This window comes from Tetrao urogallus (assembly GCF_951394365.1).
Source record: "Tetrao urogallus genome assembly, chromosome: 5".
In the NCBI taxonomy this organism is placed as follows: domain Eukaryota; kingdom Metazoa; phylum Chordata; class Aves; order Galliformes; family Phasianidae; genus Tetrao; species Tetrao urogallus.
In genome coordinates this window covers 10,408,848-10,436,305 of record NC_136818.1, presented here as the reverse complement: position 1 = coordinate 10,436,305, position 27,458 = coordinate 10,408,848, and the positions used below count along the sequence as shown (strand labels likewise).

The window sequence follows — 27,458 nt, the reverse complement described above, 5'->3', positions numbered from 1 at the left end:
GTAAATCAGTGACGGGATCTGAGCAACAGAGACAAGGTAGCCGCTGCAGGAACCAGGACTTTATCCCTAGACCTTGGAAAATATGTGTCTTAGTCAGAGAAATACACACACTAGTTTCCTTTCTTATTAAAAAACAAACAAAACAAACAAACAAAAAAAAAAAAAACACCAAAGAAACCCCAACCACTGACACACACAAAAAAAGAGATAAAAGCTTCATCTTCCAAGAGGCCTGTCAACAGATTTTGCATTGGTTTTAGGCACTCCCTCAATTTGCAGAAGGATTTCATTAATTTCTAAGTGCGATTTTCCACCAAGGCAACATTCATGGATCCAGAACGCTCCATGATCACAAGGACAATAAATACACTGTGGAGTCACACTAGTCTGAACTCTAACAGTTCATGATATCTCTTACAGATGCATCCAAACATCCCATCTCTTGAGCACGCTTTTACTACCACAGCATCCATGTGAGTGGTAACATTAACTGACACCATCTGTCACTTAAACGTGATCCAGTTCATTCAGGGCTATCAAGCTCCTGCGGGAGCTCAGGGAAAATGCAGAGCCAGGCAGGGATTCCTGCTTCTACCACTTCGCCATTTTCCCTCAGTTTGGGCCTTGGACTTAAAAGTAGTTTTTGAGATTTTCCATTTCCAGTACAGAGGCACCTTTTGCTGCCACGTCCAAATGTTTTTGCCTCTGTGAGTTGCAGGTGAAGCTCTGCAATGGTGCAGTTGTGAGACTTGGCTTGGCACATTTTGGCAGCGTGAACACTGCTCTTAGCAAAAAGGAAAAAAGAAAAAAGAAGTGCTCAGTCAACCACCAGAAACCTTTCATCCCAGGAAGGCCACGTCACACCGGCCCTGCAGACCACCCCGAAACCCAAGCTTGGCTTCAGTATGGAGAGTAAAGGCTGCAAGGGCTGCCTTCCCTCAGCTGTCTTGCACCTTGCATACTTCACCTCCTTCATAAAGGCATGACATGACAACATCCACTTAAAAGATCTGTAGGTTAAAAGAACAAACAAAAACTTGTGCGTGTTTTCTTTTTTAATAAAAACAAGACACCTGCAGGCACATCTCTGCTTGGTGACGGGCCAGGCGAACAAACACATGGCAGATGTTCCTTGTGCTGCTTGGTGGATGCAGAGAGATACTGGGAAATGATGGCACCATGCTGGGCTCACAGTGTGCGGAGTGGGACAGCCCAGGCAGCAATGGGACAGGCAGTGGGGATTTCAGCATGGCTGGAAGCTCAGCATGAGCTGGGAATGATGGGACTAGCAAGAGCAGAGCAGGAAGGAAAGGCAATAAATACCTTGCTCCTGCCTCTGGGAGGAAGCCAGATGAAGCATTCCTATCACAAGGATGAAACACCACTCTAACTAACTCAGGAAGACCTTCAACAACCATGCCTACATGCATACAGAAAGTCTGGATATCCTGCACCTCAAAACTTTCACAAATGTATCTGTTTTTAGAATACCCAAACTACTCAATATGACAAGAAAGACCGGAGAAGCTCCAGAGGACAAGAAAGCTGATATTGTGCCAGCATTTTAGAAAAGTAAACAGGATGGCCTTGTAAACAGGTGTGTCTATTCAACAGTCATTCCATGCAAAATAATGATGGAAAAATATGTGATCGTATCGATAAACACTTAAAACAAAAAAGTATAAATATCAATCATCCAGCATTACAGACAGCAAACCTGTCATGCCAACATGATAATTTTTCTGGCACTGTGTACTTTGAAATCTCTGCGAGAGAGCTGGCTGGTACCACAGCGATGAAGGAACAAGGCTGCCAACAGTGTGAGGCAGCAGAGGAGATCGGTGCTTCCTGGGAACTGGAACAGACGATGTGCTTCTAGCAGGGAATGCTGAGCAGCTTTAAGCTGATGACATGGAAGGAAACAAAATAATGGCAGGTAAAGCATGCCACCCTGGGAGCCAGGGGCATAGCAGCAATCTGGAGCCTCTGCAATTTTGTGAGCAACACGTGTCCACTCAGACATCTCCAGAGCCTGACTGCCACCCAGGCAGGTCTGGGGGAAGCTCAGCGCCTGCGCTCCATCACACCCCTGCACTCCAGCTGGGGCACAGGGAGTCAAGCAGAGCTTCCTGAGCCACAAGCCTTCTCTCTGCTGAAATTACCTGGTTGGGAAGAGACATGTTCACTGAGTAACTAGACAAGGCGGGACGTAAAGCCCCAAGAGCTCTGAGTGCAACAGTCCCAGTGCATGTGAGGAGAGCACCTGTCCTTGAGCACCTGCTGCCACATCAGGACACAACCCAAGCCTTGCCCTGGTCCCACGAGGCTGGGCTTTTATTCTGACACACTGGGAATGGTGAATCCCCACAGGACTTAGCGGCCACAGTTACAGTCAGTGGACCATGAATTTCCAGTGTGACTTTATGGGTAAAAGGCCTATTCTCATTCCCTGCTTAAACGTCTGAGCACTGGCAGCAACTAGATGTGATGTTAAGGTAACTCAAACTGAAATTCCCATTGAAATTCCCATTCCCACAGCTTGAATAGAGTGTCCTAGCTTCACATCCCAGAGGACACAAATGCATTAAGAACATTTGGACAGGAGCCAAAGGCTGGGAAAAAAAATATATGCCTTTTAAAGCAAAAGGCTTTGAGACCTCCATCAACATAGTTTATCATTACCAAGGACTTGATCCCAGCAGCCAAGCTCCTCTCCCTGAGACTAACAGCTGGGGATTCCCTGTCTGAGAAGATCCACCAGCCTGAAGGGAAGAAACACAGCATCCACATAAGCACACTAGGTAACGAAAGCGAACCTTTACAGCAACCTACCAGCCACTGCACAGTCATATCACTTCAGGATCAACTGTTTTCCTAACAATAATTTATACAAGAACTAATTCAGGACAGGCTGTGTCATACAGGAAGTTACACTGGCGAGCTTGCCGGCCTCCCCAGTGCTGTAATCTGCGGAAAAAAACCCTGCCCGTATTTCCCTTCCTCTCATCCAAGTGTGTGAAAGGTCTGGCCTGCCCTACTGGAGGCGTTTTCAGAGGGCCAGGTTAGTGTGGGTGGCAGGCAGCCAAGCTCTGCCCATGTTCCAGGCTGCCCCAATCCTGACATATTTTAGCTTTATAAGGAAGCCAGTCTGGGGGACAAAGCAAAGCAACACAACTTCCCAGAGCCGAGGCTCCATGTATGATCACAAGCAGCACGGATCTGGTGCAAGCTCCTCTGACATTTTTCTGCCTTCCTTCCCAGCCAAAACAAGGAGGGGGCTAGGGCAGGGAGCAGCCATCCCTGCAGCACTCAGCCCCTTGCTGGGTACGGCCTGTCATACAGCTCTCAGCACTGCCTAAAAACCTTGCACCAGAGCCAGCTGAGTGCCCCCGCTTTCACATCAGTTCCCCACAGCAGTCAGTAGCCCCTGACAACGCAGTGAGCTCTGCGTTAGGAGGGAAGACACTGTTGCAGACATGCAGCTGGATTCATTCATAATATGGTTGCTTTGCTGATCACACAAACTGTGCATCCAGTTAAATTACCTACTTGCCTGCTCAGTGCTTTTCAAACCACCATCCACAAAACCTCAGCAACACAAGGATTTCTTCTAAGCAGCAAGAAAGAATAATGTGGCAAAGTGTTTCTCTGATGAATAGATTTTAATTCACAACAAGGTGTGCAACTCCAGTGAACAACTCCCAGGGTCTGCACGTTTAAGAAGGCTGATAACTGCTCTGGTCACAGTTTTCTGGAGCAGAGTCTTCCCAAAGTTTCATTTGGGAAAACAGCGCACAGCCTCCACCAATGCAATGGATCTGATCAGTCCAGAGGCAAGCGGTGCAGGAGCAGCTGCAGACTTTATCTGCCGAGTGGAGATTTCCTCACCCTTAAGATTGCTGACAGATGCTATTGAGTAAAATACAGTACTGGCTTTCACCACAAGTCAAAAAGGAAGTCCAGGCAAAAGCAGCAAGAAGCAAGATGATTCTCTTTCAGATAGCTAGCACATACTAGTATGCTCTGGGGGTATGCATCCCCACCCTTGATTTGCAGAGGAATCCTTCATTAGGCAGATTATATGTTACAGCTCAAGGGCAGAAAGAGAAGAGGGATGGCTTCACAATGCCTAGTTTCAAAGAGAAATGGGCAGATTCCATGGCCTGGTTAACTGAAGTGCTACAACCCTGAGCAGAACCAAAAGACCTCCCTGAAGCAAATAATTACTTTTAAAGTAGCTTAGAAACTTTATAGGAATGCAGAAGCAGGAAACTATAGAAGTAAAATCAAATCCAGCTGGGATTTGCAGCAGCATCAAAACACAAAAGCTCAGTGCTTCAGCTCTTGAAATGCTGTTTTCTCACTGTGGGTCCTGCAATAGTTGTCACCAATATTTTGCTTTCCAGGGAATAGCCATGATAGGCTTACAAAGAACAAGATGTTTACTATTTATGTTTGTACCCTGCTGACTCACTATATAATACCTCTACACACCCAAGCCTGCAGCTCCAGCACCCTCCAGCATCCAGCCTCCAATGTTTCTTGTCTATTTTGGTCTAGAGCTCTCTATTGCCTTACCCGAAGAAAAATAAGACTGCTTATGACTCAGGAGATGGACACCGGTGTCTCGCCATACGCAAAACAAAGTCTTTATTCAACAGGGAGTAGAGTAGGAACATCTTGAATCAACAGAAACAAGGAGCAGAGTGGTCCATGAAGCTCTCCAGGCTCTGTATCAAAAAAGGGTAGAGGCCCTTCTGCTAGGCCCAGAGCAAATAGGATTGATATCACAAAGCCCTCTGCTCGGGGTGAATAGAGCACTTGTCTCCAGAAGACATGGCCACTAGCAGCTCCACACAAGCCACCCAGCACTAAAAGAAAACCAAGGGAAGGGTCTCATCACTCCCAGCTCTGTGGACGTAGTGTATATATGCAAAGGGACTGAGAAGTTCTGTAAGAAATCCACATGCGCTGGGTCCAGCAGGAACAATGCGGGTAACTGCTGTTCCCTGGGTCTGCTTCATGTTGGCTCATCTCTGATATGGATGCATTGAGGCAGACTTGATGTTTGTTTTTATGCCGCTTGGCATCTTTCCTGGAGAGAGAAAAAATAAAGAGCAATACAAAATCAGCACTAAGAAAGTTAATTTGCTCAAGAGCGCGTAAAGAGTACAACAGTCCTACCCAAACTTTGTCTTTTCCGCTCCAGGCACCACATCAGGCTTACTACTACAGTACCCTTCAGCTTATGACCTAATACAATCACTCTCTGCTACAAATTAGCACTTTCCTTTGTTGAGAAATCTCCTTGACATTTCCTGCCAGGACCTACGTCCCCTTGCTAGTTCTATCCTCGCTCCATCTTAAGACCTTCTCAGGAGGCTCCAACAGGAGCGTGGGCCACATTCAGTCCCATAGAGCTTGCTATCAACAGTCCTGACATAAGAAACCAAACTGATCCCCGCTTTATTTCAGAGACAAGCACAATAGGCTGTATCCTCTTCTACACAGCATTATATTTATCTTAACCACATGCACCTCTTGGGCATTATTGCTTTTTGCTGATACCAATCACACATACGAGTGTGTTCAAAGACAATACTAGCAGCCTAGGATAAGCGTACAGGGTTAGACAAAACTCAGATTATCACAAAAATTTTAAAAAGATAGCAATTAAAGATCCACATGGAGGGATATTCAGAGAACTCTCCTTCAAAAAGCAGCATGTGTGCTCAAATGAGAACAAAAAGAAAATCTGGTCACTTCCGAGAACTGAAAGTGTAGAATAGCAGGAGAAGAATAAATATGTCATAGAATAGAAGTGTTTAACCTCTTGCAAAGACATCTAAAGCAGGCCACTGCCTTCAATGAATTGGCAGGTAATCACAGAACGGCTTGGGATGGAAGGGACCTCAACCTGACGTCTCGTCAGTGTTTGCTAACAATCAGAAGACAAATACTTTCACATATTATTTCAAAAGGAAGAGTGAACAGGACCATAGGGTTCACCCACATCTGTGTTATTGTAGTAACTGCAGTTACAGAATCACAGAATCACAGAATCACAGAATGGCCAGGGTTGGAAGGGACCTCAAGTATCATGAATCTCCAACCCTCCTGCCACATGCAGGGCCACCAACCTCCACGTTCAATGCCAGTTCTGGTCCTCCTAGTCTAGAAATTATTAGAAGAGACAAAAATTACTCAAACTATATTAAACTTCCCACACAAATTTATATTAAGCAGAGTCAGTTGGGAAAAAAAGAAAAAATAGATGCAGGGAAGAGGACACAACAGACTTCCAAGAAGTGAAAAACAGAATGGAGAAGGTAGCTGAAAAAATGATTATTCAGTCATTGACTATTTCTCACAACACAGATAAAGAAGAAACATCTTATGGTAAACAATATATTAAAAAAAGGAAATTATTTTAAGCAAAACATACAATAATACTGTGGGATACATTGTCACAAGCCTTGTAGGATTCTATACCGTAATTCAAAAAGGAACTGCAAAACTTATGGCTCTTACACTCACTGGTCTTAAATCAAGCTCTGGCTTAAAACATCCCTGAACAACAACAGCTAGAGGTGGCTGTCAGGATATAGCTTGTTCTTACACTCTTCCAGCCTCCACCATGGGCCACTCTCAAGAGCAAGACAATGGGACTGACCTTTGGCCAAACAGTACAGCTCTTATCAAAAGAGGTGTGGTGGTTACACAGGCTGGACAAGTGTTCTTGTAAGCCGTGCACACAACCTGAAGTACAGAAGTCATATAAGATGGGATGTCCTCCCATCCTGGAGACAGTGTTTGTGGGTGCAGCCAGAAATCACAGAGGACTTCTTCGTTTCCAAATCACAGTGGAAATTATTTTCTAAATACATAATTAGCCTTGGATTAATATCGTTGCCCAAGTTCATTTCTGAACAACACAGTCATTACATAAGCAAGAAAACACCAATTAAAATATCCAATACCTAAAATCTCCATTAGTATGACAGTACAAAGTCAGGCCTGCAGAGCTAATATTTTCATTAGTGCGTTCACTGATCCTTCCATACTGTGGGAAACTCCATGCAGTTTCTTTACACAATTTGGGATTTTAAGGCTTCTATACCTTCTTCCTCCTACCTCCAGGCTACGTCCAGTAGCTATCCTCAGAATGAACTAACAAAACTTTCTGAAGTCTTCCTTCAGAAGCCACAGTGAAAGCCACTCCAGACCTTTGAATGTTGACACTCTTCCCTGAGCTTTTCCAATTCTACTATAACTTAGTTTTTTGTTCAGTTTTTCAGAGATCAGAATTGTGCTTAATGTAGATGTTGGTGCTTAATGGATTTATACAATGATACTCTGTTTCCTTGTTTCTTCCCTAGCAATTCCTTCGGTTTATGTTTTTAGCCTCAGCTGAACATCCAAAGATCCAATCATGTAACTAGGTTAGAGCCTAGGTACTGGTCAAGTAAAGTCAAATTACTTTTGCTCAGGTGTTTCACCAGATACTTGACATAAATGCAATCTATTAAGTATATGAAGTCCTTCTTTGGCTCTTTTCAAACAGTTTCCCCCCTCCCCCAACTTAAATAATTCACAGATCCCTACAAAACACATTGTGATTTCTCCACACTGAGCCCTACATTCACAAACTTTGTAATTAAACAGGTACTGTAGTGCAAGTTAAGAAGCTGATAGTTGGGATCTACTTCAAACTCTGAGACAATTTTAAATAAGTATTAATCCACTTTTACACCCTGACTTAAATCCTTAGGGACAGAAAAGATCCTCTAACTCGGTAATATTTAAAAGGTGACTGGAGAAGGATCTCTACGTCTGCATTCACCTTTCTTGCTTCCCGCTTTTCAGTCACTGTCAGATGTGCAGCATATTTACCTGGCTGCCCTGCTTGTGCCATCTGCACTCCTGCCAGCATTGGCTGCTGCTGAGCTGGTGCACTTGACATTGGCACCTGCTGCATGCCTGAAGCCCCCGCAATGATGGCACCAGCTCCTGGTTGACCCGACTGGACAGATCCTCCAGAGCCCGGGGGTCGCCGGTTTGACAATCCTTTCCCAAAGGCCACAGCTGCCACCAGTGCATTGGTATCTGTAGGGTTGAAAGTCTGTTTGTTCTGTCGTAATCCTGTGGGGAAAAAAAAAAGTTTCTGAGCATTATGGCAATGGAGTCTGAAAATTATCACAGCTGGTCCTGAATTTACTTTTTTGATAGTTTGCTTGGCACGTGCTGCTCAAGGAAGGGGGTCAGAAGAAGCCAACTCCTCCAAACATGAGAGTGCCCCCAAAAACGCTTTTCCATGTTTTTGTTTGTGCTCATCCTCACTTCCCATTCTTTAGGCTCTCTGCTTTACCTATTTTTCCACTGTTCTCAAGTCAGCTGCTTTGACCATGTACTCCATTTCCACCTCAACAACATACCTCCACTTTCAGATTCACGCTCCTCCTTACTGATTTTCTCCAGCAGATTTGAACACATTTTATTTAGGCTTTGGATCTGTTTCTGCAAAATAAAAATCATTGGTAACTACCAGGATACTTCCAATGCCGTACAAGTCAGCAAGGTAAATGAGCCATCTTTCTCTTTTTAGAGCAACCAAATATAAATATTTTGGTATCAGAGCCTAGACAGCCCAGTTCCAATGCATGCAGGAGGGCACTACTGGGATGTTACAGCTTTTGCCTTTCTTTGACTGGTCTGATAGCACCTCCTGTGAGCAGGCAGTAAGCTGGGTACCCTTGTTATGTGAGATTTGTAACCCAAACATCAGTTAGGGCTATCTGGAGATATCTCAGGCAGAAGAGGGCATACCAACAAAGGAAACCGTTAGCTATAAGCTCGAAGAAAACTGAGTTAAAGGGCATCTTGAGTCCTAGGACTAAGTGACAGAAGTATCAAACTCTTCTTCACCTACCTGTGCTCCATCAGGGCTAATGCGAGCTGCATCTGTGATCAGTTGCTTTTCCTGCTCCTCCACCTCTGGGTCAGGCTTAGTTCGCAGGTGGTCAGGCACGACCTCATGGCTGAAGACTGGCACGCGCCCCTCTGTCTGCCGCTGCAACAGTTGGACAACACACACTCAGGGTCCCCTCCTCCAGCTAAGCCCTCAGGCAGCTGAAGAGCAGAGCACAAGACACTGGAACAAGACCTAGTAGAATGCTGTGGGAAAACCTTGGCCTGGGGGAGCATTAGGAAGTTTCAATGATCTGTCTAAGAATTTGCTCTGTGTCTGTTTGGTCAGACCAACACACAGGAATCTGCAGTCCCATACGCTGCCTGACAGTTTGGCCGGAGTCAACTGAAATGCTTTCTCACCCAAGCAAAGAATATTGCCAGGGCATGCTATAGGTTCTGTAATACACCCCGTGTTGGTAAGATGATAATCAGTGCAAATTGAGATGTAACTGTCAGACAAACTGCACAGCTATGGCAGTGAAAATCAAGTAAGGCAGCCTTCCAGTTACACAGTGAGATATCACCTCCTTTGTCCTTGACTTCATGAAAATAATGTGTTTAGCAAGGGTATATCCTGTAAAGTATGTCCACAGCAAATGCTTGTGAGTGTACACTCACCCCCCAGCAAAGCAGCTCCAAGGAAGAACTACTCATAACCTTTTATTTCTGTACACTCAGAGCTGAGGAACGCCAAAGTGCAAAGAACTGAAAACTGAAGCAGGGATGTTGCAGATTTTGACACTCCAGGTCCAACACTCAGTGGGAAGTTTCTTACCATGATCTCCTCATCACGGTCTGGAGACAGCACTAAGGGGATGATAACCTGGTTTCGCAATAGTGGGGTCTTCTCATGCTTTAGCACTTTATTTAAAGTGTTCAGCTGTCCTGAGAGCAATGCAAAGCTGTCCAGAACTGAAGGCCTGGGAAAGAGAATAGAACATGGAAACAGATACCACAGATGGCTTTTATCTGTTCCTCATTCAAATATCTGGGAACCAAGGAAATAACATTCTTATTTATCCAAACAGTAAAGAGTTAAACCTAGAGCTGAAAGTGTAGGTGTGGACAGATTCCAGACTCTCTACATACAATGCTGCAAATAGCCAAGGGACTTTACAAGTATCATTGGAAGTGGCAGTTGTTTGGGATTTCTGTAACATACACAGGAGCAGTGCATTTCTTATCACTAATTGTCCCAGTGAAATTCTAAAGTGAAGTCTTGAGACCCATATTCACTCGTAACGCAGCAAAGCCAAGAGAGACAGTTTTTATATCTCGGCTATCAAGACTAAGGGATAATAAAGCAAAATAATGGATAATCTTGTCAAGAAGATCCCCTTCAGTTTGTTCTCTCTGGGGACTTCAGCGCCTACAAATGCTGTCTGTGAATCTTTGCAGCAGAAACTGTCTAAGATACTGCATAGTTAAGATACATCAGCCTTATGGTCCACTAGGAAGAGAATACCACCTTTCAAGTCTCTCAGATTGTCTGAGAAAACATGCCAAACCAGAAAAACACAAGCATAGAAATGCAGTTTATAACAGAAACAGAGAAAGCCAAAAAGGTCAAGAAATGCAGAAAGAATGTTTACTTATTTTGCAGCATATGTGGGTCTCTAAGATATTTTTGTCCAAAGAGTTTCCAGTCCCTACAGATGCAAGCAACTACACCAGTTCCCATAAAGCACCTAGATTCCAGGTGTTGGTATGAGTACTACAGCACAGTGCAGAAGAAATGAATCTCAACTGTTTTTCTGGTGGCAGTTCAATGGTTCCTCCAACATTAACATGAAAAGCAAAGGTAAGCCTGTGGACAATGAGTTAGTAGCTTTTAATTGCACTTTTTGAGCAGAGTCGGGAAGAGCTTCAGCAGTGATCAGTGGCAGTGCCCTGTGAGATGCCTTACCACGTGAGCCGATCGTACTCATTCTCCAGCTTGTAGATAAAACTGACCAATGAGTTCTTCAGGTCAGCCACCTGGCTGATAAGTGCCTCCAGGGTCAGCTCCAGCTGCTTCTCCTCTCTCTAAAAAAAAGAAGGGAAGATAAGGGTAAGGACAAAGCTTAGGACCTTTCTGATGACAGTGGGGATCCATATACACGCATTCATACACCACTCTCTCCTACAGAGAGACTCCTTTTCAGAGCAAGAAAACAGAGACCCTAGAGATAAAAACCCTACATCTTCACTCTGACCTTGCCTCCTTGGAAGGAACATTTAGGAAGAAACGTGTACCTGAGTTCAATCCATGGCTAGCTGTCATTTTTAAGATCTAGATGAGTGAAAACTATACATCACTTACATCAGATAATAACCAGAGCTACCTTGCACCACCTTTGTGAGTTATTCATGCTAACCCAGCTCAAAGCAGATTAGCATTCTCTGAACCCTTTCTGACAGCAGATGCAAGCACAGTGCTGTCTTCACCCAGCATGGCCATTTGCAAAACGAGTATCAGATCAATGGCCTAAAGACTCCAGTTTCTGCCCTTACCCTCATTTCTCACTTTCTTCCTGTCAAGGTGCCACATCCAGCTCCTAAAAAATTCCTTGTCCTTTACCAGCTGTGGAAGGCGCTGCAGTGACAGATTGTACATAGCCTGACACATGCAGAGATTATCTCCTGCCTTTTGCCCCGGTGCACTGCTTAAATAATCTTGTCCCCTGCTGAGTGGGAGTATGGTGACACACAAAGCATCAGGAGAGGGGACCTGATGTCACACACACCACAGAATATCTTTGACGCCTGCAAAAACTCTCAAGAAACTTATCTGCTTTTGCTCATTCAACAGAATTACACAAAATGTAATTAAAGCCCCAAACCTGATGGACTGCTAATGTAAGTCGTGGACTGTACAATGATAATCCATGAGGAGGGTGGGACACAGCAGTACAATTAAATAATAGAAAGGGAATGCTCATTGGGAAAGCAGATGGGGTGACTCAGTCTGCTTGCATGCTTGCTATTGGGTTCCTTGTGCTGCTTAAACAAACTGAACTAGCATGAGATCATCAAGTATCTCCCATGTTTAAGAGAACATGAAATTACTTTATTCATAGTCTGAGACTTCACTACCTTAGAAGAAATGGCTGAATAAATGTGACTAAAATCCACTCCCAAACCACAGCATGGATTCATGGAGTAGACCAGGAGGTTACAACTCACAGCTACAGCACTGCAGCTCTCCTCCATGCTGTGACGGGACTAGCCTGTTCCTGTTCACTTAAGAAACAAGTCTAATGCTTACTGTGCACATTGTTTTTGAGCAAGATGAACCACTGACCACACTACGAGTTGGGCTGGGAGCCAGCATCTCACTGCAGAGGTGGCAGGCACACACAACCAAGACAACTGGTCTGGCCCATTGCCAGCACTTATCCAAGAAGCCCTAAAGATAATGAATGAAAGCACATTGTACACGCACTGTGCAGTAGTGCAGTCTGAGTCTCCTCCTTTTGTACGCTCTCTCCATGAGAGCTGGAAGCAAGTTTAAGCACTGCAAAGCACATGTGCACCAAGATCAGTGCTTCAAATAAATACTCTACACGTCACAGACATATGAGATATTCAAGCAGCAATACAGACAGTCTGTTAACAACACTGAATTGTCCCAGGGTAATAAAGATAGGACTTAAGGGAGGGACTGCTGAAGTAACTCCTGATATGGAATGACTGGGAGGTAAAGGTGAAATTCAGAATAAACATAAAGTGATACACATGGTGAAACAAAGGGAAAAAAAACAACCCTGACTTTATGCACACACATTGACATTTATGAGCTGATAACACTATCACTTAGAAACAAGTTCTAAGGATTATCTGAGGGAAAACATCAGCCTGAGGCTCAAAAAATCAAGGAAGTCAAAGTAATAATGGGATTTATTACGAAAGCAGGGGACAACTAACCATTACTGTGCCACTGTACAAATGTGTGCCTCTCTTACATCTTCCATACTGCTGATTCTCTACATCTTATACAGACACAGAACCATAAAAGCTGGTAAAGATCACTGAGATCATACAGTCCAACTACTGGCCACGTCCCTCAGTGCCACATCTCCAATTCTGTGATCCTTCCAGGGACGCTGACCTCACCGCTCCCTGGGCATCCTGTGCCCCCACATCATCGCTCCTTTGGAGGAGAAATTGTTCCTAATATCCAACCTGAACTTCCCCTGGCACAGCTTAAGGCCATCACCTCCCATCCTATCGCTGTTACCTGGGAGAGGAGGCTGCCCCCCACCTCACCAAAACCTTTTGGAGAGCTGCAGAGAGCGATGGGGTCCATCTGAGCTTTTTCTCCAGACTGAACCATCCCAGTTCCCTCAGCTGCTCCCCGTAACACCTCTGTTCCACATCCTTCACTTTTCCCGTTGCCGTTCTCTACACTCGTTCCGGGGCCTCGTTGTCCTTGTTTAAGGCCCCAGAACCGACCACAACTCGAGGCGGGCCTCAATCACTGTCAGTAGAGAGGGACGCCCAGCATCCCGCTCCCGCGTGCTGCGCCGTGCCTGTCACAAGCCGGGAAAGCACAGCCCTTCTGGACCGCCTGGAAACACTGCTTTTACTCCTCCTTCCCGCCGGCCCTCGGCTCCTCCGGAGCCCGGCTCGCGGGACCCAAGGCGGGCCTACCGCTCCTCCCGGCCCGGCGCAACGCAACCCAGCCCGCAGCCCCTCACCTGCATGGCGGCGCGGCCCTGTTGCTACAGGAGCCTTCCACTTCCGGGTCAGGCGCGCAGAGGCGGGGTCAGAGGGCGCGGGACAGAGGGCGCGGGGCGGGGCGCCGGGCGGACATGGCGGCTGCCGAGAGGCCCGAGGCGGAGGTGAGCGGGAGCGGGCTGCGGGGCGGTGCGAGGTGCGGTTGTAGCGGCCCTGAGATCGGGCGTAGAGGGGCTGGGGGGCTGTCGCGGTGCCCGGCCCGGAGTGACGAGGCGCTGTGCTCTGCGCGCTGCAGGTGGAGGAGGCCGGGCACGTCTTCCTCCTGATGAAGAAGGACTACCGCATCTCCCGCAACGTGCGGCTCGCCTGGGTCCTCAGCCGGCTCCACCAGGTCATCTGGGCCGTGCCCGAGCCCGAGCTGGTGAGTGGGGGCCGGGGAGTGCCGCAGGGATGGGTGGTGGCCCCGCATCTTGGTGTGTCCTTTGGCTTGGCGTGATGTCTCTTGCCTGTCTTTCACTTCTTGTTGTAGTTGAAGTCAGAAAACGAGCTGGATGTGCTCAGCATCCTGCCCAATGGATGGCAGCCGGATGAGCCCGTCCAGCCCCGGCCCTACCTCCTGGTGCCCTCCACGCGTGTCACCTTCCTGGCCCGCCAGTACCGCTTTGTGATCGAGCTTGATCTGAGCCCTTCCACTGGCATTGTGGTGAGTCCACGAGCTGCCTCTCTGGGGTGTTCTGTGCTGAAGGACTGGGCTTGGTTCCCTCTGCTGAGAAGGTGTGCATCTCTGCATTAGTTGTCACTTCTGCAGGGGTTCTGTATTCCTGAGGGGTGAAGCAGGTGGTGCTGCTCATGACACAGCCTTGCAAAGGATCCTCTTTCCTTGCAGAATGTGTGGCCTTTGTTTGCAGGGTTCGTTCTGATGCAGCTGCTGTTGCAGAAGGAGGCTTGGACTTTGTGTGGTGTATGCGATGAGACTGCAGATTCTAGAAGATGTAAAAGCTGTTTTGTTTACCCCGTGCAAGGCTTGGGGCACTGTGGCTGAGAGCTTCATAGAGAGAAAAGGTCTAGGTGTGTTAGCTGATGGCTGGCTGAATGTGGCCAGCAGTGTGTCTGGGTGGCCAAGAAGGCAACCTGGCTTGTATCAGAAGTAGTGTGGTCAGAAGAATTGAGGAGGGGTTCGAAAGCCATGGAGATGTGGCACTGAGGAATATAGTTGGTGGGCATGGTGGGGATGGATTGGCAGTTGGACTAGGTAATCTTAGCAGTCTTTTTCAGCCTTAATGATTCTGTAATTCTCTTCTGTTTCTGTAGGATGACTCAACAGGGGAGATCATTTTTGATGAAGTGTTTCATGCTCTTTCCCGATGCTTAGTGGGATTGTTAAGACCTTTCCGAATCCCTGGTTCAGACATTATTTATCAGCCTGAGATCTTTGTCACCATCCAGGCGTACTCCTCCATCATTGGTCTGCAATCCCACCAGGTAAAACTTGGCCTTGCCCTTGGCATCTCATTGCCTCAGCAGCTTGCTGCGTTGGTTTTCTGTCAGTCCAGAGGAAAGTAGGGATATCTGTTAGCTGGGCTCTGGTAACCAGGGTGTTGCAATCTTGCTTATTTAAAATGTGCAGCCTGCTGCGACAGAGAAGCGTAGGTGATCAACTTCTTTTTTCTGAGAGGAAGCAGAGGTTTCTCATAGGAGAGCAGGGCCCTTCTCAGAGCACAGAGAATCTTTGCCCTCATGACTACTGTGTGTTTTTGTTGGTGTTGCTCTGTTTGTTTTATTTTAATTTCTACTGACTAATTCATTTTGGCCTGTTCTAATTTGAAACATTCAGGAAAAGGTGTCCAAAAGCTTGTCTGCCTGCTTCAACTGTGTAGCAGTGGTTTATTCAGTGACAATTTCCTCTTTGTACAAACTTAGTTCTTTTTTTGCATTGATAGAAATGTGCTTCCCCTAGTGGAGAGGGCAACCCCTCAGTAGTCTCTCATCTACTTGAGCTAGAGCAGGTCTTCTCAGTACACTGAAGTGTGGCCTATCATGCCTGTGAGGTTTTTGAAGTTTGTTATTGTGTTGTTCCCTTCCATCTTACAGCGTTTTCATGTCATATTCACTTTTCTGGTGTTGTATCCTCTTTGCCTCCTTGTTCTGTGATACCTGGTTTTGGCAGAAATTGCCTGTACCATGGTGCCATAAATGGCATCTTTGTGCCAGCCAGCATGGGTAACTTCTGTGGAGGCAAGCTCCCCCTGTCGTATCACTCAGCCTCTTTTGTAATGCCCAGTCTAACTCCTTTCTAACTCCTCCTTCCTTAATTTCAACATATTACTCCACTGTCCAGCCACTTACTAGAGGAGAAATGTATCATTCAGTAGGTGAGTTAGAAGAAACAGATCTTTTTTAGAAGTGTCAGGCCAGAGTTAATGCCTTCTAACAAGGATCCCGTGTTAATTTTTTTTTTTTTAGAAGAAGGCAAAGGAGTAGAAATTTTTCACTTAAGAGCAAAATCTCCCAGAGCTGTGAGCATCTGCACAAAGTGCACTGCAGATGCCATGGAATTCTGTTGCATACAGGCAGTTGGCCCCAGACAGGAATAGTGACAAGGGGCCTACGCTCTACTTTGTATGGAACATTTCTGAACTGTGTTATAGGGATTGATACCATAAAACTCTTTGGCTGATGTGTGTGTCCTTGGGCCAGGTGCTATTCCAGGGCTGTCAGCTGGATGAGACAAAGAGAGAAGCCTTTCTGCACCAAGTTTACACACAGCTGTGTGCCTTTGAAAACAAAGTGGCAGAGATGCTCCAGCAACAGTATGAACCCAAACCACAGGTGAGGAGGTCAGAGGTGGATGAGGTTTCTTGGCTAAATAAAGATCTGTACTGTGAAGCCCTGTGGGTGGAGTGGCAAATAGAGGAACACTGTTGTAAGTCTGAAGAAGGAACAGCTAAGGAGTTTGTAAGAGAACTTTGTGGGGTCTAATAATGAGAAGTGAATCTGAGAAAGGCAGAACCAGTAAATGTTTAAGGGAAGGACTAATGAAAACAGCTACCTTTTCCAATGATAACAATGAAGTGCTTAAATAAAGTGTGGCAAAGCAGCCTGTTGACTTTGATATCATTGAACAGGCTGTAGGATGCACTCTTGAGTGAAAACACTTCTTTGTTACCAGGAAAACAAACCATGAAACTAAGTATACTGGTGCAGTTTCTAATACTCTTGAATCCTTTGGCAAATGTTCCTTAGCCAAAGACATAGGCAGCAGCAACTTAATGACAGTGCTATGGAAATAGCATTGGAGGAAAGTAAAAATGAAATTTTCTAGGGATTCAGAGTGTCTGTGGATTTCTCATCAAGATCATCTCCCTGATTTTGGAAACAAGGAATGTGAAGGTTATGTTGCAGTACTGCCATGCTGATCTAGAGTCAGAATCATATCTATGAGGACTTTTTCTGCAGTCAAAGGCAGTGTTGGCCTGGTTATGGTTATTTAGTCCTTATTTTAAAATTATTTTTTAATATTTGGCAAAACAAGACAAAAAAAAAAGAAAAAGAAAAATCTCAACCAGGTGAGCAAGAGGCTACTGGTGACCTCTTGCAGTTGTGTATCTGAAGTGCTCAACGTCTCACACTCAAGCTGAAGTGTTTGTCTCTGAATGCTGAGACCATCAGTGCTGCGCCAGGAGGACTACAGGAAGCACAGCTTTCCTGTGTGTGCAGCTGGTGTTTTTGCAGTGCTTTGTATGCATTCCTATGCGCTGCAGTTTTTCTCTCATAGTCAGCTGCCCTCTAACTTCTTCCATGCAAATGGAGGTAAGGGACGCCTTTGCAGGCCAGAGAAACTGGCAGGTCCTGCCACGGGCTGTGAGGTGGAGGTGGGAGGCCCCAGGGGAAGGGCAGCAACTGAAACTTTTTTTGTTTTCACTTTTGAAATTGCATTGGCTAGGTTGTTGTCAACAAGTGGCTGAATTGAAGGCAGCTAGCAAATTAAAGTGATGGATAGTCACATTTTGTTTTTTTTTTAACTTTCAGTGACAGACTGCTCCCATTTGTGCAGAACAAAAGTTTCACTTGTTCTAACTTCTCCCAGCTTCAGTCGTCTGTGTAGGTTTGCTGGGGAGGGTCTCATCCATTCTCTGCATTAGCAGTAAAAATGAAGCAATAGTTTATTATAGGGTTGAACTGCCAGAACCTTCTGGAGATGAGGAGACTGTGTACATAGTAGGTTCCTCAGAGCTGTAATTATACAAATTCCAGGCTTTGCCTGGGGAGTGTTTTTCATAGAAGCCTACCTGCATTTGCTTATGGCAGCACTGCATAACTAGTGCTGTCTGAACAGAGTTAAGCATGTAGGCACTGGACTTTGTCTTTACAAAGCTCCTTACCCCCCTCTGCTGCTGTGCTTTGTAGATGGGCTGTAGTTGTCTCAGTGTCTTCTGCATTTCTGAGCTTGAGTAAATGCTGAGAAGCTGCAGCTTCTTTCAGATGACAAGGAAGATGAGAGACGTTCAGCATCGTGAGCTGAGAGCTGCTGTGCTCCGCAAAGAAACTTGAGCGACCCTGACGTTTCTCATCTTTCCTGTTAGAAATCAATATATGTAATAAAGCTCTGAGCACATTGTCCTCTTCCATCCCAAGCACCCTTGCCTAACTGCTATAAGGAGACCATGTGACTACAACTTGAAAACTAAAGCTAAAAGTGGAGTCTGTTGAAGTGCTCCAAGGCTGTGGTACTGTGGGAATTGCTAAACTGAAGGCGTTTGGGAGAGTGGGGCATTATGATATTGGTGTTTTTTTGTTGTTTTCATTTCTTCCTTTCCCAGGTGGATTTATCACCCCTGAGCCAAGAGAGCCCTGGTGATGTGCAGGAGCCTTCTGGGAGGAAGCCCAGCGTGTCTGTTGTCACTGCTGATGTTGGCCTTGTCAGCATGGTTCGACAGGGGATCTTGGCACTGCAGCTACTACCCTCAAACTCCAGTGCAGGTTGGTTTCATTCAGGTTGCCTAGCTGTTCGTGGAGGGATGTTCTCCTCCTGTCATTGGCTCATGAATCTTGTGAAGGCCAGCACGTGGACCCTTCTGTGAGCCACTGGTGGGAATGGGGAGGAGAACAGTACTGCTCTCGTATCATGCCTCTGCATTAGGGAGTTTGGGAGGAAGTACGACTGTGTATGTTGCTTGGAATAACTGAGTGTGCAGAACCAGCTCAGTTTGAGTGCTTCACTATACCTGCTCAGGAAGCTTGCCAGCCCCAGAACACCTTGGAAGCTCTTGGTGTCAGTCCCAAGGCTTTTTGTACTAAGACAGTCCTAAGATTTTAATTTCTACTTCTGCCCTACTTAAAATTTATTCCCGCTGCATGTACCAGGGGAGTGATAGCTGTTTGAGATGGAAGATGCTCTAAGATACTGCTTTCTCTGCAGGTATAATAATAATTACGGATGGTGTGACTAGTGTTCCTGATGTAGCTGTGTGTGAGACTTTACTCAACCAACTCCGCAGTGGCACTGTGGCCTGCTCCTTTGTCCAGGTACATATGCTGTTAGCAGAGGATGCGCGGGATGCTTGCCTGCCAGAGAGCTGAATATGAGTTTCTGTGAGGTGTGTTCACCTCTTGAGGGGAAGAGAGGACTTCTCTGTCTGAACCATTCACTGGTCCTCTCCCCTGTCCTCAGCAGTGCTGTACTTCCTCAGGTCTCTTCTTTATCCATCCCTTAGGTGGGCGGTGTCTACTCATACGATTGCAGCTTTGGCCACGTTCCCAATGTGGAACTGATGAAATTCATTGCCATGGCCACTTTTGGTGCTTACCTCTCCACATGCCCTGAACTGGATCCCCTGAGCCTGGATCTGAATGTATATCACAAGGCTTTTCTGCTGTACTCCTTTCTGCGTACTGGGGAGTCCCTGAATCCAGAATACTACTGTGGTGAGGAGTGTGCATGTCCTTCCAGCAGATGAATGTCTTGCAGCACCAGTTGTTGGGGTGACTCCCCAAGCTTGGTTATGCTGATATTTCCCTTGGCCCCTCTGGGCCATTGTGAGTATTGTGGGGACAAATAAAAGTCAGTGATTTGTGTGATTTGGCAAGAGTGCTGCTTTCTCATACAAGCAGCGTTGCCTGCTTGTGCCTGTGTGAGACAGAGGGCTCTGAGGATGCTCGTTATCTTGGCCCTCATCAAACTCTGCCTCCTGTAGGGTCTGGGCACTATTGGGCCATGCAGATGAATCTGTGACTGCCCTCCTTGTTCTAGGAATTAGGTGGATTGGTTATAACTAATGTCCCATTTTGCACCATTCTCCTTTCTTTGGACTTCGTTCAGTAAACTGGGAACTTGGAGTGGGTGAGAAACCCTCTTCCAGGTTTTTCTCCACACTGACTAGCTCACAGATGGAGACATCCTGGCAGGCTTGTCCTCATCAGCCTTGCAGATGGCAGTTTGGCTTGAAAAATGGGGCCCCTGAGTACCACCCCAAATGTCTCTCTTTTTCTTACACTGTATATGTTAGTGCCTGAAAGTATGCCAAGAGAGATTAGTTACTGATCAAACACTGAAGCACCCATTCATGCCTGACTGTGATGCTGGTGCCATCTGTGCTGTCTGTAACTTGCCAGCAGAAACTGCTTACTGTGAAAAGTTTGAAGAGAGCTGGCCTGGGACTTTGAAATGTTGACTCTTGAAAGGAACAGATGTGAGTGGTTTAAACTTAAGGCATCCACATCCAGATACCTTTTAGAAAGTACCTGAAAGCTCAAGGTCTTCCAGGGAAAGGGGTAAAGCCCAAAAGTTTCCTGAGTAACTATTGCAACAGCAGTGCAGTTCCTGTCTGTCCAGGCTAAACATGCTGCTCTGTTGCGTGCCTTGTTACAAAGTCTGTCCCAAAGGAGTTTGAGCTGCACTCCACCCTGTCTCTCTCCCAGACCTCTTGGCCATGCTGTGTTGCAGAACCTGGAGTGGGCGTAAATGGTGCCTGAAGAAGTACTGTTCTTCAGGCTTGTGGGTATTTCAAGCAGTTTCTGTACAGCCCTTTGGGAGAGCTTTAGGATAAAGAGTAGGGGAACTGATTGCTCAAAACCCTGTGTCTGTTTTTTGCAGTATCACAGCACAGACTGTTCAATGAGCACCTGGTGTCTGCGAGCAGCAACCCTGCTCTGGCGATGCGGAGGAAGAAGCACACAGAGAAGGAGGTGCATGCTGACCTCGTGAGCATTGTCTCAGTCCGCCTGCGTGAGGGCTACAGCATCCGTGAGGTCAACATCACGAAAGGTGACAAAGATTTAAACCCTCTAAACTACATTTATCTAGACTACAGTTATCTAGAGAGAGAATTTATTTAGATTTTCTCTATTTATCTAGATAAACTACAGTTATCTAGAGAGAGAAACATCTGGAACCAAAGATATTTGGTGGAAATGCCGGATAAGTCAGAACTGTGATCAGTAATACCAGAAGAGCTCAAAAGCACCCAGTGGTCCTGTTTTCTCGTCTAGTCTGCTAGATGGCACCTTGAGAATTAGCCACTGACTAGAGGACTGCAAGGGGCTTGAATATCCTAAGTAGTGCCAGTAAACTCTACCTAACTTTCCATCTCTGGCTGTGGATAGTGCCTTAACTGAAGGGGAGATAAGAAAAATCTAAATATAAGTTACAAATTGCAACCAAGGGAAGAAAATATTTTTGACCTTCACAATGACCTCAGAAGCCCTGAAGAATGGGGTTATTAAACACAGTGTAAACATACATAGCATGGGGCGATCCAATGTCTTCATTATCCTCTTTATATCAGAAAATCAAAGTCTGTGACACAATTTGAAAATTCCAAACATGCCATGCTATATTTTCTATGACTTTGTTGTGGTCTGTCTTAAGATCATGCAAGTTGATTCCATGCTGTGCTTGGAAGACTGTCCTAGAGCTTCACAGTTCTTTCTCAAGCTTTCTTTCTAAACTTCCTCAGACCAAATTAGAACTGTGTGATTTTTATTATCCTTAATTAAGTTTATCCTCCTCCAGCATTGTATTTATTTATAAATAATGCCTTTCTCCTTATAACCATCCTTTTGGCAGGTTAAGTAGACCAGTGTTCTGGCTCTTTTTGCAAGGGCAGGCTTTCTACTCAGTTTATTTATCTTAACAGCAATTTTTTTTTCCAGTTTGCTATTTCTTTGAAACAGTTGATAAGAGCATTGTAAATGTGGTTTTTGTCAGTGCGTTGTTCAGTAATGCTAATAATTCTCTGCTTCTGAAGTAAAGTACCCAATCTGATAGGGAATCACATGGAGGCATTAAGTTGTTAGCTTAGAAATGCCCGTGCCTTCTATGCACCTTTGCTTTCAGTTGTTGAGTTTTACGTTTTATGGCTGTTGTTTTTGTTTGCTTGCTTTTCAGTAGTCCTTAAATGCTCTTCAGACAATAGTAGTTTTAAATTAATCTCTATTAATTTCTATTAATCTAATCTCTATTAGTCTATTGCTCCAGGCAAAGCAGTCGGTTCTCTATGTGATGACTGGAAATTACAATTCTTCTGGCTTGTTTTTGTTTTGTTTTGTTTTTTTTAACAAGCAGAATGAATCTAAACCAGTTCTGGGGGATGTTGGTTTGGTTGTTGCTTGTTTGTTTTGGTGAAGATTACTGGCAATTAGATTACACAAGGTAATTTCTGCAGTTGGTCTTCAGGGAATACTCCAATTTCTTGCTTGGGGAGTTTTTTATTAATATTAAGATTCTACTGAGGTCTCTTGCTCAGACAGCTCTGGTAGCATCTGCAGACTGTATTCACTAATCTGCCAGGCGTGGCAGGAGGTGCTTTCAGTAAGGCCAGATAGATTAGGTCCATTGTGCTCTCCTTTTCTAAGGATGTCCGTGAAATATCTGACAAGTCAATTCCTGTCCAAGCTGTGCTCACTATTATGTCTGTTGTAATTTATGAACCACTTCACTTAAAGTTTGGAGGACGCTGGAGAAACAACCTTCCTGTTATCTGGCAACAGTGGTGAAGTGCTCTTGATGATGGTGAAGTTCTGTAGAGAAGTGCTGGAAGAGGCAGCAAGTGTGAATAGTTCAGAAAGCAGTCAGCCAAATTCATGTTGGACCTTTCTGCATAAGGATGAGCTACAACCTCTGGCTCAGGTTACTGTAAAGGAGCAAGTTTCTGGGTTTTGGAAACGTGTTAGAAGTATCAGCGCGTGGTTAGCATGCTTCATGCACTTTTCCTTAGGTATCTGCCTGCCTTCTGTTAGCTGCTGGATGTGAGTTGGCTGGTTGTCTTTAGAAGAGCAGAGGAGCAGCTGTACTGAGTTGTTGTTTCCTACAGAATTGAATAGTTAAGGGCAGGTGCGTGGGGAGGAATAAAAGCGGGGTAAGCATCCTTAACATCCCTTTTCTCCTTTCTTTTGTCTTCCCTTTGAGTGCTTGGAATCTGTTTGCAGCTCAAGGGCTTCCTCAGCCAAAAATAGTTTGTGTGTTTCCACAATGTTATTTTTGTTTTTGTTGTTTTTAAGAGGAAATCAAAATGAAATGTTTGAGCTATCAAAAGTACAGTGTGTATTTCTATGTCAGCCTTCAGTGTAGTAGCAGATAGTGTTACTTATAATTTGGAAATACTAAATGCCCTGGGGATTGGCTGACTGGGATCAGAAAAATTATTGAACTAACAGCTTAAAGTAGACTTCGTAAAAGATCAAGATGTTCAGACATCCAGATCTGCCTCTGCAAAGGAAAAGCATGCTTGGCTTGTCAGAGCTCTCTGGGCTTTTCTGCAGAGAAGTGTGTAACAAAGAACAGTTAATTAGCCTGGATTGCCAAAAGCTTTTGCTAGTGCTTGCCAACTAGAAGCTGCTAAGGAGCCAACTGGCTGTGAAGCAAGAGGAAAGAGTGCAGTTGTGGACTTTGACACTGTCACTTTTCTGCTTCACTTTGCCAAAGGCAGAACAGAATAAATAGCTTTGTGCTCAGAGGTGCCCGGAGAGGTTGTTTGTGGTATTTATAAGTGCTCTGGTTACCCTCACTGTTTGATTTCAGATATTTAGGTGTTTAAAAAGTTGCTATAGTTAGTTGGGAATACAGAAGCCCTTGTGAAAGGAGAAGGACTGAGAGGCATGAAAGGCAGAGGAGCTCTGTCAGAAGGCTGTGGGGTGTGATGGAGCTCAGCTCCTCTCCTGTTTCTTTTTGGGACGGCGTCAGAGGATTGCTGTCTGTAACAACAAAAAACAGTGATTCGCTGTCTGTGTGGTTTTGCTGTGTGCTCAGGATAGGAGTTCTTAGAGGACTTTTTTGGAAAATTTATCTTCTGTGAAACCAGTCCAAAAATGGCTGAGCACAGGCTGGCTAGGGAGAAGGCAAGGTGAGTTTTTTAAAAACCAGAGCTGGACTTGGTAGTGGAAATGCTGAGTCACAGCCTGAAACAGTGATAGAGCACCTGGTGGGAAGGCAGGGCCAACCCAGGAGATGCTGTGCACCTGAGTGTCTGGAAGGGGTCAAGCCAGGATTGACCCCTTCTCAGACCTCATTTTTAGGGTTGTCAGTGGAGGTGAGGGCATCTCTTCCTGGAGATCTCTGCCTACCTGAGGCCTTCCAAAGATGAGTAGCTCTTTTTCTTCATTTCCGTATCAATGGCTGCTGCATTTGGGCTCATTCTTATTTGGTGTAGCCAAAGACTTTGCCACCCTGCTATTTTTGTCCCTTTATAGCATTGTAGACTTCATGAAGGAGATCAAAGCAAGAAACTCCTTTGTTAGCTATAAAGTCAAGAACCAGGAATAGATTGCTTAGTAATAAGAACAGGTTAAAGATACATTGGTGTATGACTTCAAACTAAGCAAGCGTTTTGCCTGTGTTTTCAGCTTTGTTTGTGTTGGATGATATGAACGAAGCCAAGGTGACTAATGGAAAACAGCTGGAAGTAGGAAATATTTTTCATTAATGACCTAGGCAAAAAAAAAAAAAAAGTAGGAATTTTCTTATCATGTTTGCTGTTGATGAAGTAGGAAGGCTTTGTTATGAGAACCAAAATGTTATGCAGAAAGCAATGGATGATGACTACAGCAATAGGAATGAGAGGCAGTTTGGCGGTGTGAAATGGAAGGACACCCATTTATCAATTCTTCTTTAGTCTATTTGACAAGCTAAGCAATCTTCATGTGTAAACAACACTTGGTAGAACCCTGGCAAATGCAAAGAACTTGTTGTGAAAAATATGAGGCCCTGCAAAGGTCGCAGTGGAATACAGATGGAATATACTAAGCATCCTTGATTATAATTTTTTTTTTTTTCCCAAGAAGATGACTCCTTGCAGCACAGAAAGGTCTGAGGCTGTTAAGAGGAATGGATAGCCTGTTACAGGCCGATGACTATGGTTTGATTTAACCTTCACAGTCAAAGCTGAAACCAGATAAAGATTTTTCTCCCTAGTGCACACTCCCTATTGATTTTCCTGGAAATTAAGCTTCTGAGAATAAAATTCATTTCAGAAAAAGAACAGCTAAGTATGAACTGGGCATGTACTCCTGAAGTTTTCTTCTGGAAGTCAATGGGTGGCAGATTCTCTAAGGTAGCCTCCTAGTGAGGGTTGTAGGGGCAAAAAGTGAGACTGCTTTACAATGGAGTGTAATCAGCCTCTGAAAGGGGTGGCCTACTGTACAAATGGCAGTAGCAAACGGAGCTCTGCAGGAAGCATAGGATCCAGACTGATGACTTTGCTTGTATGCTTTCCAGCAGATCTAGTCACCTGTCTCACAAATGCTGCAAGTCTGGCAAACTGTAGGACAAGCTGGACATCAAACAAGTGGTTGAGCAGTTGAAACAGCAACGTGGTGCTGTTAGAGAAAGTAATGTGTTTCACTGAGCTGTTTTGGTACAAATAAATATGCATGGTCAGCAGTACATTGACGGTTTTCTGCTCCTCTTGTTCAGTGAGGCTTGCTGTCAGGTGTTTGAATTACTTGTGCTAGAGATGCAATGGCCAGCCCATAGAGAGAAAACTGCAGTTTGAAGAACCACTGAATATTCAGTCATAGCTTCTTAGTTTTGAGAGGAGCTGAGTGGAAGGGATTAAACATGGTGAGAAAGTTTTGATGCTTGATGTTCTAGATTGTATGAAGTAGTCTCTGTGCAGGAAGAACATACAGTTTAGTTCAGGAATTCGGCCTCACCTTCCAGGTTCTTCTTGATCAAGCTCTATTGCGTCCAACAGAATGTCCATGTTTCTATAGTGGGATAGATTAACTCTGCAAACAGCTCACAAGAAAACTTTGTTGTTTTAAGTCCTTGCTCATCTGTGCAAAGCAGAAAGTCCTGGAAGCAAAGCTGAGGCTGCAAAGATGGTAACCCGTTGCAAGCGTCAGCACCTTCCCCAGGTTTCAGTTGCTTTCTCTAATTTGGATTGTATGTTTACATTTAAAGGACTGTTCACCAAGTGCTCAGTGCTAGCAAAGCTTCCCTCTGTTGGAGGGAAGGGAGAATAGCTTCAGCTGGAGTTGGACACTGTGATCCTTGTGGATCCCTTCCAACTCAAGATATTCTCTGTTCTATGATTAGAGCAGGCAGGCAGTTAGATTGCTTTGTCTTCCTCATAGCGATCAAACAATCTCAGTGTAACTGGGAGTCTCTGGCTAGAGATGTAGCTCAGATATTTGCAGAATACTTGAAATGATTACTTTGCTCTCACGCAGGTGGATCTCAGCTGGAGGTGAAACTGGTGCTGCTTTGGAAGCATAACATGAGGATAGAGTATTTAGCTGTGACACCTTGGCCTCTGGACCCATCAAAGCGCAGCACATGGGTGGAGGTGACGATGGAGGGGAGCTATGACATCTTGCATGACATCAGTTGCACCATGAGGAAACCCATCACCAGTCTGTACCGCACAACAGTTATCCGGCGCTTCTGGAACACCTTGCAAAGGTGAGCTGGTCCTTCCCCAACAGTTCTGAGTCCAATGTAACTAAGAAGTCACTTCCTTGATGTACTGGGGTGTGGGTTATGCAGGCAGCCTTCCCAAGTCAGGATCTGAAAAGAATGTGCTTGCAAGGAAAAGGCACATCTGACAATGAACTTGCCTTCTGGCCAAGCAAATGACTCAAACTAGTCTGTGACCTAGTCTGTGAGATTGCCTCATGATTAAGGTATTGATTGCTTCCTGTGAGTCCCAGTCCTCAGCTCTCAGACTGCCATCCCATGGAGGTGATGTGTTCCTGCAGCACTGCCTTGCTGTGAAGGCTAGTAGTACAGCAAGCTCCTATGCAGTATCTGCTGCACAGTCATGCTAAGAAAGCACCTCACGTCTCCGAGCCTTCAGGGGCTTGTGGGTTATAATTGTTCCCTGTCCAGGATGACTGTTGCTCACCACTACTCTGCAGATTCTTTTCCTTACCCTTCTTTCCCAACTTTGTTCATGTGTCTTTGCATTAGACTGTTACACTTGAATTCCCTGTCGTTCTCTTTGCAGACAGGCGTTGAATCCCAGTCTGACCGTAGGAAGCTGTGCTGATGCACGTGGGCTCCCAAAATCCAGGGAGTGCTGTGTGTGCAGGCATGGAGTGACTGGGGCATTGAAGGGGAAAACATGGGCTGGTGTTTAACCACCTCTTCTCTTCCAGCATCAACCAGACAGATCAGATGTTGGTTCATCTGCAGTCTTTTGACACAGTACCGGAGCACTTCACCATTCCTGAGAGCACCAAGAATGGAGTGCCCCTCTTCTATATCCCGCCAGGCTCAACCACTCCGGTATGACCCCTCTCTGTCCTACTTAGCATGGGACAGGTGTCCTTCCTGCCTGTTCTGTATTGCACCAGGCAAAGCTGAGTCCTAATAAACAAGCAAGACTTTCTAT

At 45.4% G+C, this 27,458-nt stretch overlaps 2 protein-coding genes across 2 annotated transcripts in view; one reads left to right on the top strand and one right to left on the bottom strand.

The window, feature by feature from the left end:
* Positions 1-5,030: 5,030 nt before the first annotated feature.
* MED8 (mediator complex subunit 8) lies at positions 5,031-13,655 on the bottom strand (the record flags this gene model as incomplete). Its single annotated transcript, XM_079535485.1, has 7 exons — positions 5,031-5,095; positions 7,894-8,142; positions 8,436-8,517; positions 8,930-9,070; positions 9,746-9,890; positions 10,877-10,995; positions 13,650-13,655. The coding sequence occupies 7 exons, from the start codon at positions 13,653-13,655 to the stop codon at positions 5,031-5,033; spliced, it is 807 nt and encodes a 268-aa protein (XP_079391611.1).
* A 108-nt stretch (positions 13,656-13,763) lies between these two features.
* Positions 13,764-27,458, top strand: part of SZT2 (SZT2 subunit of KICSTOR complex) — a gene marked incomplete at both ends in the record, with an annotated part of 53,542 nt that continues 39,847 nt past the window's right edge. The window contains 11 exons of the mRNA XM_079536229.1: positions 13,764-13,793; positions 13,925-14,050; positions 14,159-14,332; positions 14,941-15,111; positions 16,327-16,458; positions 18,450-18,609; positions 19,049-19,155; positions 19,344-19,554; positions 20,723-20,893; positions 26,296-26,527; positions 27,223-27,352. Coding sequence (XP_079392355.1) covers positions 13,764-13,793; positions 13,925-14,050; positions 14,159-14,332; positions 14,941-15,111; positions 16,327-16,458; positions 18,450-18,609; positions 19,049-19,155; positions 19,344-19,554; positions 20,723-20,893; positions 26,296-26,527; positions 27,223-27,352 — 1,644 coding nt within the window. The remainder of the gene's footprint in view (positions 13,794-13,924; positions 14,051-14,158; positions 14,333-14,940; positions 15,112-16,326; positions 16,459-18,449; positions 18,610-19,048; positions 19,156-19,343; positions 19,555-20,722; positions 20,894-26,295; positions 26,528-27,222; positions 27,353-27,458) is intronic.